We start from the raw sequence: 16,116 nt of genomic DNA on the forward strand, positions 1-16,116 counted from the left end.
TTTTGATCATAAAAATGCTTTGAAAGGAGGGAAAACTAACTAAATACAGAGCCTGCGTTCCTCATGAAAACAAAAACAAATCAAACCGAAAGCTTTCTATTAAAAGCAGATAAAAATATTCACCAATTTCACACCAACAACAGGAAGACGGCTGTCAGCTCTGAGTATAAACTGGACAATAAATGAATGTGTTTATTAAGTCTGTGAATGTCAACAGGAAATTTGGTTCAGCAATTTAAGGCTATATGACGTTAAAACAAAAATTGACACAACAACCAGGATTTAATTTTTTTTTTACCTTATTTTTATACAGATCATCTTAAGTGCCATTGAAGTAAAAATCGTGCTGGTACTTCATGCTAAAGGTTCCTCAGAATGTCACCTAAAGCAAGTTCTGGTGCGCATGTGAAAAGAGTTTATTAAAATAAAAACTTCAAGAAATAAATAAAAAGGAAAGAAATGAATTCAAGAGAGTCTACAAATTAAAAGAAACAATTAACTATGGTACAAAAATATATCAAAATGTTCAACGATTTAAAAAAAAACTGGTAGTAATATAAAGAATTTGTAACTTCTTAGCCTTTAAACAACAAACAACTCAGCATTTATATAGAGTGGAAATATCGATATCTGCAGGCCGGTATCGATCCCATTCCGATACCAACTTTAGATTGATACTATCGATATTTTGGATCGATCCGCCCAGGATTAGCGTCTGCCATTATCATTGACCCACGTGGGAAATGAACCCTGGTTCTGGTGTACCAGCCCCACATCCAACCAACTGAAATGTAACTAGTAAAGTTTTGCTGTAAATTAATTAGTATTTTGATGCAGATATTAACAATATTGTAATACCTTTGTAATAAGGGCTCCTGAAACTATTTATACCTCTTCAATAAAAACCAGCATCAGTCAGCAGTTAGTGATACTTTAAAGAGGTGTTAACAGAACAGGCCCCCTAGGAAATTTTGTTTTTCTTGCAAGACATAAAACAAAACAATATTTCTCATAACGTGGGACTTTTTACCTTCTTAACATTCAGGTTTTGCAATGGTTGACTAAAGCTAAGATGGCAGCATCTGTTAGAAGTTCAGACCTACTTTGAAACCAGCTCATGCTGATCCATGTCTGCACCGTGAGAAAACTGTCAACTGCACTGATGTCTCTGATCATGCAGAATATTCCTTGTTTACTTTGTCAAGTATGAAGGTGATCATGGGCGGTGGTAACTTTCAGATCAGGATAAATGCAAAGATTACTGCTGTGAGAATTGTCTTTGTTTTCAGGAAATGAACCAGAAAATCAGGTCAACACCAGCATTTTTAAAACAAACAACTATTTATAACAGATCTTATTTGCAGCATCATCTGTCACTGAGGCCTCTCAAAGACGACGCCTTTCTGTCTCACATCCTTTCTCGAGAGGTAGACTGGAGGCGGATCAGAACCAGAAGAAAACTTTAAGTCGCTGCAGAACATCATGGAGCACAGCAAGGTGCTACGAAGAACTCTGATGGAAGGTAAACAAGTCTCTTGTCTTTGCAGTCAAGTAGAAAACAAACTTTTTTTTGTCCTTTTTTACAAGGATCTGACTTTTAAAAATCATTTTATTTCATGAAAATTCAGATAAGAGATGTTCAGGGTTCTCCCAGACTCAGTTAATCACCTTTGTTTACCTGTGTGAATGCAAAACTACAGAACAGCTTCTCCTTTAGACCGTTAAGTCAGAAAAAATATTAGAAAATAATAATGCATAAATAGATAAATAAATGTTAAATGCAAACCACTAGAAACTAAACGGAGAAAATCATTTAAATCTAATTCTACAGCACCACTTCGATCTTCAATAACTCGATCTATTGCCTCAGTTTCAAAATAAAAATGAAACTTTAATGAGATATGAGAAAAAACGTAAAAAAACAAGTTCCTTATATAATGGAGAACTTTTAACCATAAATCCTTTGTAAAAAAAAAAAAAGTACACTTTTAATTATAAAAGCATTCAAGTTTCTGAACAAAAATGCTTCTAGCTTCCTATCAAATCCATGAAAACGAAGAAAAATCAGCTTAACCATATAAAAGGTCAGTGTTGTTTCTTGGAGATAATGAGTTTTTAACCTGATGGAAACATCCATTTCCCTGACCGCTTTGTCCCTTTCGGGGTCGCGGGGGTGCCGGAGCCTAACCCGGCTGCTGATGGGCGAAGGCGGGGTACACCCTGGACAGGTCGCCAGTCTGTCACAGGGCCTCAATCACACACATCCACTCTCACATTTACACCTAGGGGCAATTTAGAGTCACCAATTAACCTATGAATCATGTTTTTGGACGGTGGGAGGAAGCCGGAGTCCCCGGTGAAAACCCACACATGCACGGGGAGAACATGCAAACTCCACACAGAAAGGTCCCAGCCGGGAGTCGAACCGGGGCCTTCTCGCTGTGAGGCGAGAGCGCTAACCACTTGCGCCACCGTGCAGCCCCTGATGGAAACAGAAGATAAATAAAAGGAAGTTTGAACTCTGCACTACACCTTACTGACACTGGAAGGTGCTCATGTTCCATCAGCAAAGCAGCCTCCTATGAGGCCGGCTGAACACTCAGCCAGGTAGCATCCATACTAGATGTTTCCTCCGTCATCACGCCGGCTCAGAAGTCTGACCTCAAACTCGGTGTGGGAGGATGTTTGGGTTCTGTCCTGAGCTGAGGTGCTCACAGTGAAGTATGGTATTCAGATATGTCTTGAGGGTTCAGAGGTCCAATAAAAAGCTGTCACTGAGTAGAATTGTACTCATTAAATCACACAATTTCCCACTAAACTTCGTGGGAAAAGGTCTTGACTTGTTTTTGAACTGATCTGGGACTCGTCCTATACTGTGAGGAGCTCTGGAATACACCGCTCTGTTTTGTGAGTGCTTAAGCAAAATAGTATAGTTTGAATTGGCAAACAAGGTTTTATTCTAAATCTGTGTATTAACACTCAGATCTGTTTAATTCCTCTATGTGCTTTTGACTTTGGTGGCTCAAGTCTGCATGGTTAACATATTCATCCTTATTCTTTGTTTGATGAGTTTCAACTACTTTACAGATTTTTGCTTTTGTTTTTTACAGCTAAACTCAGGATAAAACTCCAAGGATATAAAGGGAAGCATTTCCTCAATTTGAATCCAAATCCCTCCTAGCTCATGAGGAGCCTACAGTTGACTGAAACTTTGTGGGACATCAATGGAGTGCAGCAACATCATTTCCATCCACGGATGGACTACTGTTTTTGCTTTAACTGGCCATGCTTATTGCTTCTACCAATATATAGAGAAGCCAATAACAAGAAATACATTGGACTTAAAGTAACAGGAATGTTGTTTCCATCTTCAGTAAACAGACTAAAGCTCACTTGCTTGGTCGACTGGTGAATTTTCCCACTTGCCAAACAGAACAGACATCTCATCTCTTTACTGTCAATTTCTCAAAACACTTAAAGTTCCTTATCTTATGACACATGTTTAGCCCTATCTTTGATGACTCTCATTTGCTGCACCTTCTTTCTATCACAATGACTCTAACTTGTCTTGTTCTTGGTTGTACTAAAAAACAATGAATTTTCCCCCAGGGGATTAATAAAGTATATTGATTGATTGATTCTCAACCTGATGTTTGTATTTTCCCATCCTCAGAGCACAACTTGATAAACATAAGAAAAACTTTTATTTAAAAAAAAAAGGCTTTTGTGGGTTAATTTGTTCTCTGAAATACTGCACACACACCTCCCGCTCCAAAGAAAACGTGATTTGTCACAAGCTACTCTGTTGAAATTTTTGTTTCTTTTGGAAGGAAGTGGTCTGGAAATTGTAGAGCCTATCCACATTCCATTGTAGTTTGTACTCTTAATGTTGCTTGGAATTGGAAATTATCTTAAGCCTAAAGAACTAGAGGGAATCATTAAGAGGAGGGCAAGTTTTAATAGATTTTTTTATCTCGTTGTCTTCTTAAGGACATTTTTTCGGTTTTCTTGCTTGAATTTACATTCTTGGATGAAGGTTTTTTCCCTCCAAAAAAACCATCAGATGTGACATGTGAACCTGCAGAGCAACAATAAAATGTGATAAAATAAATAAATAAAGTTTAACTGACATTTAATAAAATCAAGAGAATAAATTAAACCTTTAAATTATGACATCCAGCTGATCCAGAAGCGAGTTCCTGCTTCATATTGTGGTTCCTGCTCCACGTGTGTTCATTCAGCTTTTAGCTCTTTGGTTTCTAACAGCTCCTGAGGGAAATGTGAAGCTCTTAAGCAGAGGAATGCTGCGCCATAAAACAACATGTGTGTTAATAACTGTCAGGCAGGTGGGTTTTGCTCAGTGATTGGTCGTGATGCAGGGCCGGATATGAGCATTGTTGGATATACCAACGCATTCTCAGTCCCAACCTGTCATATCTGGACGTATGGTTAGGTCTCCCTCTGCATTGCTCTTTGGCGTTCTGGGTGTCCCTAACTCATCATTTTTGATGTGCTGGCTGCTCTAATTAAATCAGGGGTCCCCAACCTACGGGTCGTGAATTGGTACCGGTTTGTGGGCCGTTTGGCACCAGGTAAAAAACAGGTAAAAAATACATATAAAAATCAGGGATCCCCAACCCATGAGACACAGACCGTTACAGGGTTAGAGTACCGGTCCAGTATGGACTAGAAGGATACCGGGTTAGGGTACCTGTACAGGCCCAGTCCAGTCCAGTCTGGTCCGGTCCAGTTCAGTTCTGTATGGTACCCTAACCAGGTACCCGTCCAGTTCAGTGCAGTCTGGTCCAGTCAAGTCCAGTCCATTTTAGTCCAGCCAAGTCCAGTCTGATCTGGTACCCTAACCCAGTACCGGCCCGATCCAATCCAGTCAATTTTAGTCCAGTTCGGTCTGGTACCCTAACCCAGTACTGGTCCAGTCCAGTCCAGTCTGGTCTGGTACCCTAACCCGGTACCCGTCCAATCCAGTCTGGTCCAGTTTGGCCTATTCCAGTCTGCTCTGGTACCCTAACCCGGTACTGGTCCAATCTGATCCAGTCCAGTCCAGTCTATTTCATTCCAGTTTGGTCCTTTCTGGTACCCTAACCTGGTTTGATTTACCCTAACCTGATATGATTATATAATGGCTTTCTGTGTATTTTAGAGGCTCTAAGCACACCAACATTTGCCCCCCTGATATACCATCAGTTGGGTTCGCTAAATCCGGCCCTGTTTTGATGCAACTCTGGAGTAGAGCAGAAAGTCAACACAAACATTTGGGTTTTTTTTCTTTATATGAAGGTACTTCGGACACTTAAGCCACCCACGCTTTTAGAACATATCCCCCTTTATGTCATTTTAAGGTTTGACTAGAACAGAAAGTGGCAAAGGAAGCCACAGGACTTTCTGTTCTAAATGAATGAATGGAGCCTCCAGGGAAATCAGGATTTGCTTGGCCTTTCTAATCATATTTTTGCTTGAGTAAAGTCTAAAGAGGAGACTACAGCTCCCTGTGAAAGAGAAGGAAATGTTCTCAACTGTGGATCTTCACTATGAGGCTTATTGGTTCACTAAATTGTCCAAAACCTCGAAACTGTCCGCATCCTGTGCTTCATCTGTGAGGTCGATGACGCCTCAGTTAAAAGAACGTTAACATGATCAAAAAGCCAAAAGTCTGCTGGTTTGCTGGTTAAAAATGAATAATAAATGCTGTTAAATCTCTGGATGTCATGTTTTTTTAAACATAAACTTTCTGAAATGCGATGAGGCCAGAGAGTTAACAGCACATTTGCATTTTGGGAGCAAACGGTGAACTTTAATGACTGCAGGCCCACACATGAATCGCCTTTCTGATCTGCCTCAGCTTTGAGGAAGCATTTTCTTTTCTCTAAACTTTCAAGAGTGGGGTCGCGCCTTTATCAGCTTCTAATGCTCAGTTAAAAATACGAATAGATTTAGCAGAAGGATCAGCGCTGGGGACAGCAGTCGAGCTATTTCTCCGTCTACAGTTATCTGATTTGTCTGAGCCCAGTTTGATCGGTTCCGTCTCACCTGATGAGAAACAATTGTCGGTGTTCATTTTCTGTCTCCACCGCTGCCTCTGCTTCCTGTGGGGGCCCACTTGGCTGAGTTCTGCAGGCTGGTGAGGGATGTGAGCACTGAAAATTAGCAAACACACCAAAGCTAGTAATTGTTAAATTGCTACAAATGGACCCCATGTGGACCAGGCGAATAAACTCAGAAATCAGAAAAGCCTACCCAGACTCAGTTTATCTAAATTCCAATAGTATGCTCAGTAATGAAAAAACACTGTAGAAATGCCATTTCAAATAGACCCCAATGTAATCCCCAGCCCACTGGGGTCCATTTAATCAATGCTACAGACATGAGCATAGCGGAGGAACAGTCTGCAAATGGAAGTGGAGGTCTGAGTCAGCTCACAGGAGATTAAAAAGTAGAGGTGGATGAATAATGGAGGAGGAAATGGTGGGAAAGTTTCAGAATGTGGCGAATCATCAATAACGCCTCCTGTGAATAATTCCGAAGGAGAACGATTTCTGCGGAGAAACTGTCTGTGCCCACTAAAATGGAATTGTCTTAATTAGTTTTTTGTGGTGCATCGCCTGGCTCCCCCCGATGATCACTCATTATTTGTGCCTTAGATTACCTGCAGTGGCAAAGCAAAAATCTCCCAGTTTTGAAAGTCCAGACTGACAGCTCTCCACTCATTAGCTGCAGGCGGAGCTCTACACCCGTAACCTGGAGCTGCTGACAGTCGATTCCCGAGTCATATCAAACTGAAACCAACACCAAGTCATTATCAATCAAGTGAGCGCACAGCGGTGGGCTGATGGGAGTCTGAGGAGCCCAGCAGTGTTGGTGGCCCCGAAACGACGGCCAACAGCCAGCTCAACGCCTGAGCATCACTGTATCCTATTATTTCTGCAATCAATGATAGCTGTTTGTGTTAGACTTGTCATTACAAGAATAACAAGAAATGGACATCTGAAGAGATGTCACAGATAAAGGCATAAAGACAGAGTCATGTGAGAAATTTAAACTAAAGGGTATTGCTGTCCCTCTAAGCACCCCATTTTTGAGTCAATATTAGTATCATTATTGACAAATTTTAAGAAATTATCAAGACGTTTCTGTAAAGTGAAACCAGAGTTAATTGAAACAGGAAAGCTTGCTTGACGGACGCAATACAAGATTCAGGACTCGATCTGGACCAAGTGGTTGTTCCTGTATGAATACACCCTAAAATATTGCCATTGCTATTTCTGCAACACCCTTGTGATCCTTATGGGATACAGATGACCCAAGCCTTACATTGACCTGTTATCCATCCCATGACAAATGTGGGTGGAAGTGGACAGAATTTCATGTCTGCCACAGTGAAAATCCAAAATCCTTAAAAAAAATGTTCAGCCTGCTGTCTTGTGGGGTCCAGATGACCCAACTCCTAACGTCAACATGGCTAAGATAGCACAAGGGTAAATTAACCATTGTGCTCTCTCATGGGGACCAGATGACCCGACCCTTACATCGATGTGTGATCCCTCCCAAGACAAAGGTGTCCAGATGACCTAACTTTTAATGTAAATGCATAGGATAGAACAAGGGTTAAGCGAACCAAATGTGACCAAGAGGACCTGGCCACAGAAAATAACGTGCCCCCAAGATGGCGCCAGAGCATCGTTAGGCAAAAGTGCTCAACCAAAGTTTGCATTAGGTTAACATCTTCCATTAGAAAAACACCGGAAGCGGGTTACAGTTAGGGTAAGGGTTAGGGTTAGGTCGAAGGGTTAGGGTAAGGGTTACGGTTAGGAATCTTCTAGTATAGATACGCATATTCAGCTTTCAGCTACAATTGCGGCTAATGATGAGTTTAATGTTGTGTTTGGGCACCATATTGCCTGCAACCAGGTCCTTCTCAATATGTCCTCTATGAATTCACCCTTAGATTCACCCTTAGATTTGAATTTGAGCCTCTCAAATTATGTATTTTACTTTTTTTACGCATACATATTTTTGATCCTTTCATTTGTAAAGATCTTCCACCCTGTTGTTCTCATTTGCCACCCTTTCAAAGTCTTCCGCCCCCATTATAAAATGTTTTAGCTTACAAGACATTACTTGCAGGGGATATTAACTAACAAATTCAAACTTGTGCAAAGTCAAAGATATAAAGAATCTTGATACCTCCATAGGGTCCATTTAATTTAGACCACTCAAGGATCGATAAATTTAAAAAATCCTTTAGAATTAATTACTTAACTGCTAGGTTTTTATTCTTTATGTCTCAAATGACTGTGATTCTACAGATGAAAAAAAAATGCCCTCAGAAGCTTCACTTGATGTTGACTTACAACAACATTTAAACTCTTAAACATCAAGCTTAAATCCTTCAAACAAGAACAAAGCAAAAATAAAAAACAATAAAAGACTATAGGAACTGCTTTTCTTGGGTGTTCAAATGTTCACTGGATCTAATAACACATTGAAGAGAACCTAAACTGAGACCATCTTTGGTTTGTTTCTTTGCTCTCTGCGACTTTTCATGTTTTTTTTCTTAAAGGTTTCCTTAGAAAACCTCCTTTTTGATTCATGACCTGAGAAAATCCAGAATCTACACCAGGGCAAATGTTTGTGTTACCTTCAGACATTTGTGCTAAATGTTATATTCTAACACTTACACAGTGCAGCAAGTTCCTTTATGAGAAATCTGTCACTTCAGGATAAATATATCAGTGTAGCCATTCAACAATGTCAGCCACCCGAACACAGGCAGTTCATCAACACTCGAACTGAAAGACACGTAGACGATGAAGAAAAAGAAGCTTATATCTGTCATAAGGAGAGTTTTGATGTTACAGTGTAGAAATAAACTATCACCATACTTGCTCAAATGATCGGAAACAAATTCTGATAGAAACTGTTGTTGAATGTCAGAGAGTGTAAAGCATGGTGGTGGTAGAGGAATGATATGGGGTTGTTTTGTATCCTTGGAATGCCTTTTTCCTTTTTTTTTTTACTGAATTTACACACCTTTTATTTATATTTGACTACAACTGTAATGAAGAACGGGGACTCTTAGCTCCCTTAGAGCAGCGGTTGTAGGGCTGATTGACCCACTACACTTTTTTACTTTTTTTTATATTAATTAGCGGGGCATATCTGTTAAAGAAAGTGGGAACATTTTCACCAGATATTATTCACAATCTAAGTTCAAAGCGGCTGATAAGAAAACTTTGATGATCCAGCATTCAAGCAGCATTTAAATGCATCACTAGACACGAATCTTGAAGACATGAAGAGTCTCAAATCAGACTTGTGTGTAAATGCAGTTTTGTGTGTGCAGTTACTGCTGTAATTTGAAGTTGTGCATGTGTAAATTGTATTTTTTTTGTATTTTATAATTTTTGTAATTATGCAAAAAAAATTATTGTATGAGTTACAAATCAAGAATTATACCAACACCAAATTTCTCCACAGAGCTAGCGGTGATCAACCAAAAACGTTTGTTTTAGATGTATATCTTTATCCGTATATCTGTATATCTTTCAATTGTGTCCCGTCTTCAATAAATTCCATCTTAAACAAATGTTCTTTACCTGTTCGTCTGCCTCCTGCCTTGTCGTGTTCTACCCAACGTCTGATCTCTGATGCTCCCATGCTTGTTTTTGACCTCTACGTACCTGACCCTGATTTAGCTTTATTTTCCTTCATTGTTTTATTTAAGTAAAATTTTCTGTGCACAGACAACAAGACAACTTTCTAACAACAGAATGAGATGATTCTAGGAACAAAACGACTCCTAGAACAAAATGAAAGAAGCCAGCGTCTTACAGAAAATATTTTCACTTGGTGCTATGAAGGTGAATTAAAAAGTTGGTGCACCGTCATTATGCGGTGTATTATGTACTGTTTCCCCACAAATTTGCAGGCTACAGTGTTTTTCACCCATAGATGCTTTAAAATGCAAGTCTCTATTTCTGCACATAGATTTGGTTTTAAATACTGCTGTTGCTTTCATGCTTCATAACAAATTGATTATTTTTTTCTGATTCAAAGTGAAACAAACAAGAAGAATCAAAAAAGAAGATTATTCTCCTAGGTCCGCAGACTGAAAGGATTTCAGCTAAAGATTTCTTTGATTAGCTTGAATTAATCTCCCTCCCTCGACTGTTTATCCTTGGCGACTTGTTTGCAGCTTGACGCTGTAAATTATACATCTGAGGTATGAATGTGGACTTTTATGTGCCTTGCATTTTTATTCCCACGACAGATTTTTTTTAGGTGCTCCACGAAGGAAAAAAAGATGTAAAAAGCAACATGCACAGAGCATAAGCTGGGCAGATTAGTACGGAAACTTGCTGCATTCATGTAAAATTGATTTGAAAAATGAGCCCCGTGCACACATCGCGGTGCAAGCATGTGATACACACTGAGCGCAGGACTGGACTCCATAATTCACAGGTAGTTTGCAAGAGACAGTCTTACTTGTGGAGCTGTTCTGTCATCCCTTCTTGTCAACTTAACGCCCCTGTCTCTCGGAGCTGGTTTTCATTCTCTCCACCTCATCCCTGGCTCTTCATGACTTCAGTCCATGCTCTGTAAAATATGTATTTTTTTTTCCACCCCCCCCTCCAGAGCCAAAGAGCTGATTTCTCATCCGCAACAGGATGGGAAGACTCTCTCCAAAGCAGCAATTCTTTATTCTACCTGTCACAGCAACAACTGAGCCACACACAATCCCAGGCCTGTCGGCAGCTGCAGAACCGCGGATTTGATTGCCGGTCCGTCAAGAGCAGGCGGGTGAAAGGTTGGTCTGAAACAACGCCAGAACACGCAGAAGGCTTCCCGAGATGAGGGATGTTGGTGGGATTGGATTTTTGCCCGGTCATGTAAATGACGGCATACATCATGTACATTAACAGAGTAGGGGGGAGAATTGGTGCAAAGCAGAATTTATGAAGGGATTTATGAATTTGGTCCAATAAGTCTGAGGACCTTTAGTGGAACAAGTGTGTTGACAGAAGGGGAAAAAGGAGGGGTGTAATGATTAATTAATATATATTCCAGTGATCTAACCAGATCGATCTATCTAGGGTAAGTTGTTAATCAAATGAACTTAAAGCCGCTTCAAAATCAGATACATCGATTACATAGATATTGGAAAATAATGTTCCAAGAACAGTGGACTGAACTTTATGAAACTATGATGTTGATTGATTTGCCATTAACTCTTGTTTGTACACATATTCAATTTGAACTTTGATATCTCGCAAGAGATACAACAAATCTGGAAAACTTCCCCTGCACTGTTCAATACAAGGTATTCATCTATGAATCGCACTGGTTAAATATTGGCTAAAGATGTCCTGGATTGATTTTAGGCTAGCAAATTGGATTTTTCAAAATTGCAACAAAATAGACTAATATCCGTCGTGGTGCAGCGGTAGGGTGATCGACCCCTCATCGGAAGATTGTGGGTTCAATTCCCACCTTTTTGTCAACGGCCTTACAAAACAGCCATTGAACTTTGACCAATCAGAGACTCTGATTTGAAAGTGACGTAAGGGGAGCATGGAAGTGCCAACTGTTTGACAAACAATCACGAAGGAGAAATTAATATTCATTCATTCTCCAAACCTGTCTCAGGGCTGCCAGAGACTAACCCAGCTACTCGTGGGCGAAGGCAGGGTATACCCTGGACAGGTCACCAGTCTGTCGCAGGGCCACAACTATACACCCGTAGGGACAATTTAGTAACCAATTTAACTATGAAGCATGCTTTTGGATGGTGGTAGGAAGTCAGAGTCCCCAGAGAAAACCCACAAATGCATGGGCAGAACATCCAAACTTCACACAGAAAGGTCCCCAGTTGGTGTTTTGTTTCAGATTCCCCAGCCGGGACTTGAACCAGAGGTCTTCTTGCTGTGAGGCAAGAGCACTAACCACTGCTCCACTGTGCAGCCAAAAAAAAAAATAATAATTGTGGTCAACTATATGACACCAAGTCAGTCATACATATCCAAGTAGAGGTGTGAAAGAAAAAGCCTGGGGCAAGATTTGTGAAATTAGTGACATTTCACAACAACCCTCTTTCAATGCACTAGTATCCAGTAGTGACAGTCCAGTATTACACCATATGCTAAACGCATGTTCAAGAATGTCCATTTACTATGTTCTTCAACCTGTATCACATGCCCGATGTGTACACAGCTGGAGTCACACTTGTTGAATTTTTGGCTAAAGATGTCCTGGATTGATTCTAGGTCACTGAATTGGATCGTTCGAAATGGACCGATATCGACTATGAATCGTATTGGCTATCACAAATTATATGGATTGAATTGTTAAAATTAACTGTTACACCCTTAGTAAAAAGAGTCCTCTAGTCCCTCTAAGGTAATTTTCACATCACCCTGCCTTGACGAGTGCACTAACATGCCTTTCTCCATGAGTGAGGCTGAATGGAGGTGCTTAAAAAGAGCCATCCATCACCGCTCTGGGTAGCGCCTGCTGACCCGGGCCTGCTGGGAGCTGAACTGTAGTTAATTAATACACAAAGTCTGCGAGACAAAGAAACTTTGGGATGATGGGGGTGGGTGTGTTTGTTGCCCAAAGGGGGCGGGGGGACAATTTGCATGTGTGGGATCCAGCGGAAAGGGGAGACATGGCGTGAAGGGGAGCCCTGTCCCTGAGCTGAGACCCAACCACACACAGACACACAACAGAGTCCACTGGGGGAGGACAATAGGGACCACTGGAAAAGGACCCATGGGGAGGGACTGCGAGACAGAGGCTGAGAAAGGTCAAACTAAGACAGGAACTAATGAGGGAAGGCAGTCCATCAAAGCTCAGAGGACATAAACTGTATTTTCTGTCATAAACCCCCAGAAGAAAACAACTTTCTGCTTGACTGCCATGATGCCTTTCATTTAATCACTCTATCTTCTCCTCTTTTTATTTTTAACTCATCTGGTAAACCCTGATGTGAGATTTTCTCCAGTTAAGCCAAAGATGGCTTTAATGCAGGATCAGGCTCAGAGGCCACTCAATCCACGCAGCAGGAAGCTCGGCTGTTCATTGTTATCAGAGCTCGTATTGACGTCCCCCGCCGGTTCGGCCGCGGTCCATTTAATGCGCTATCGATCCGCGCAGCGGTCCGGCCGGAGTTACCTGCCCGCGGCGCGGACGAACATCGCCGGCTGGCGGCCGCCTGGAGTCTGCGGGAAGCGGAGCACCGACCTGCCTCTTTTTTTTTTTTTTTCCTCGCGCCTTTCACCCCCCTCCGCGCGCACACTCTGACAGCGATGCCAAAATAAAAGTCGACGCGAACACCTATGAGACAGTCGGATATTGGAGAATTTCAAAATAAAGGATTAAATCACATTTTTTTTCCTAGCAAACTACAGGAATGACGTCAGTGTTAGCTGTTTATTAAATTGAAATATGAACATCATACTACTTCTAGACTTCAATTAGCCTGAAAATACAACATTAATGTTTTCCCACCAATGTAAGAACATTAAACTTTTTTTGTTTCCCGAAACAAATTTAAATTTTCACCACAAACAATATATATATATTTAAAAACAAATTAAAATATGTAAAAAATATTATTATGTTAAAAATTCAAGGATTCAAGGATCTCTGGTCCCATACCAACTTTTAAAGTGCAAGTATGTATGACACATATGAAAAACGTATCAATGTGATACACAAAAAAAGCATCTTGAATCTATTGCAAGACACAGAAGAAAGAGAATGTAAATATTGCACTGAAAAACATTACTACAAAACTACATAACATGTTTGTCAATAGACACATTGATTTTATATTATTAAGTCTTTTTGACCCAGCAAACATATCATCCAGATTTAAATATTTTAAAGCAAAAAAGTATTGAATGTGTGACTAACTTGTCATCTAAACACAAGAAAACAAAAATCATATAAAACACTACTCGTGCTTAACTTTTATTTGGCCAAACAGGAAGCAATTTATACGAAATATAAAGGCTCTTAATGTCTTGAATTGAGGAAATAGCATGGATTAGATTATAAAACTCACATGTTAACACTAAAATGCAAAATTGTGAGATTGAAATCATTTAAAAAAAATCTAACACTTCTTAATTCTGTAATGAAATAATGTCAAACATCTTCAACACATGTCCAGCTTTGCACAAATAGCTATCACTATATTTTTTACATTCATTTTAACCTACTTTAATGTAGTCTAGTGTGATTCAAATTCTACTCTAAGTAAAATTTTGTGTTGCTTATTTATTAACAATAATCAACAGTTGAGTTTAGCACTTTATAGCTACTTTACAGATCTAAGATGGACTTTTACAATTAAATTTCATACTAAAAACTGGTAATTTATTATCAAGTTATTAGTCCCAAGCAAATAAATATGAATTCCAATTTTATGTTTTAAACTGTTTTCTCAAATTTCCTTATGACCATAAAGCAGAATGTTAAGTAGGCTACATTTCTTGTGCAGATTATGCTTTCAGACATGCCAGAGGTGAGGTCCACTGCCAAGAACAGGAACACTTAATTTTTCTTATTTTGAAAACGTATTCACAATTTATCTGTAAAATAAGCAAATATGTATAAACAATTTAGTAAAGCCTAACTAGATTTTTTTTCTGTTATATTTTCTACAAAGCAAGTTTAGATCTAAAAATCAGTCTCAATATTCAATTATTTGTTTCTGAAGCACTAAACACATAAAACACGGAATATTTCCTCTCTACGTAAAGAAAATGTTTAATCAATATCAATTGACAAAAATTAAAGATTTAGTTTTGACAAAAATGTATCTTATTAAAAAGAATGAAAGACAAAATGTATTTGGAGAAATGCATCCTTTTCTGACATTAATACAATGTTGTATATTTCTAACATAAATATAAACAGTTTTTATTTATCTGCTTTTTTCAAAATCATTCAAATACACTGTTTATGTTTGCATGTTTTTATTGGTGTTTTTTTTTATTAGAGACAGAGGCAACACTACTTTTATTTTGAAAATAATTTCCGGAAACTACCTTCCTTCCAGTCAGGATTGACGCGTCTAAGCCCCCCCTCCACAGCCCCCCTCAGCCCCCCTAAGAGTCTGTGTTGCCATTCCGACACATCCTCGCAGAGGAGCAACAGATCCACGGACCCACCCGGGCGGGCAGAGAGGGCTCCACGCACCCGCCGCGCGCACGACCTCCCTCCCCTCTCTCCCCCATCTCCCTCCCTCAGCTGCGGCGGACATGCGCCCCCGGACTGAGGCTCCTCACCCGTGAAGCCGCGAGCGCAGAATGAGACGGACGGAGAGCGCAGCGTGAGCGCTCCAGCTGCACCGCAGTGCCCGCCGCGGAGGAGCGTCCGAATGCGCTTTGGGTGGCATCCCCGGGGCTTGTGAGAGAGAGAGAGACAGAGAGAGCCCCCACCGCCGATGACATGACAACGAAACGCGCTTGACTCTCCATCCTTCCTTCCATCCATCCATCCGAGCAGGTCCGGTCTGCGCCTTCATTCATGTTGCAAACGCCTGGTTTATGACAATGGATTACTTGCTGTGGGTGTGCAGCCTGCTGGTCCCCGCGATCGTGGCAGTGGAAGGTAGGTCCCACATATTTACACAGAAATACTTAATATCTGATGAACAATAGAGTGAGTGCGTGTGCAGGGATTTGACTGTAAAACGTCACTAAAGGAGGCAAAAAAAAAAAAAACGCAGAGAGGAGGGGAAGAGGGGCTCACTTTACCTGCCTCTTCATCAATGTTTACCTGAAAAATAAATAAATAAATAAAAATGCAGCGTCTCTGCAGCCCCCCTCCAGGATGATCTGCAGCTGCAGGACTGCCCTGTTGCTATTGTCCTTGTTGTCACACCCACAAACGAGTGTGAGGATGCCCACCTGCCCCACCTACCCCACTCACTCCTCTATGATGATGCACCCAACTCTCCACGGGGGCTCACATGTAAAACATATCAGATGACAAGTGTGTATTAAAGGTCAATGGCTTAACAAGTGTGTGGCAGCCTCCCCCCCTCCGTCACTCACCCCTCCATTGAAAATCTCCTCTACATTTTTCACC

At 40.5% G+C, this 16,116-nt stretch overlaps 1 protein-coding gene across 2 annotated transcripts in view; it reads left to right on the plus strand.

Annotated features, from left to right (window-relative positions):
- The first annotated feature begins 15,128 nt into the window (after window positions 1-15,128).
- Window positions 15,129-16,116, plus strand: part of ephb3a (eph receptor B3a) — a 60,314-nt gene continuing 59,326 nt past the window's right edge. For both annotated transcript variants that reach the window (XR_002919452.2, XM_024273825.2), the window contains exon 1: window positions 15,129-15,636. Coding sequence is in view for 1 of the 2 variants with exons in the window: in XM_024273825.2 (XP_024129593.1) it covers window positions 15,573-15,636 (64 nt within the window). In the remaining variant the exon portion in view is untranslated. The remainder of the gene's footprint in view (window positions 15,637-16,116) is intronic.

This window comes from Oryzias melastigma, linkage group LG17 (assembly GCF_002922805.2).
Source record: "Oryzias melastigma strain HK-1 linkage group LG17, ASM292280v2, whole genome shotgun sequence".
Taxonomy (NCBI): Eukaryota; Metazoa; Chordata; class Actinopteri; order Beloniformes; family Adrianichthyidae; genus Oryzias; species Oryzias melastigma.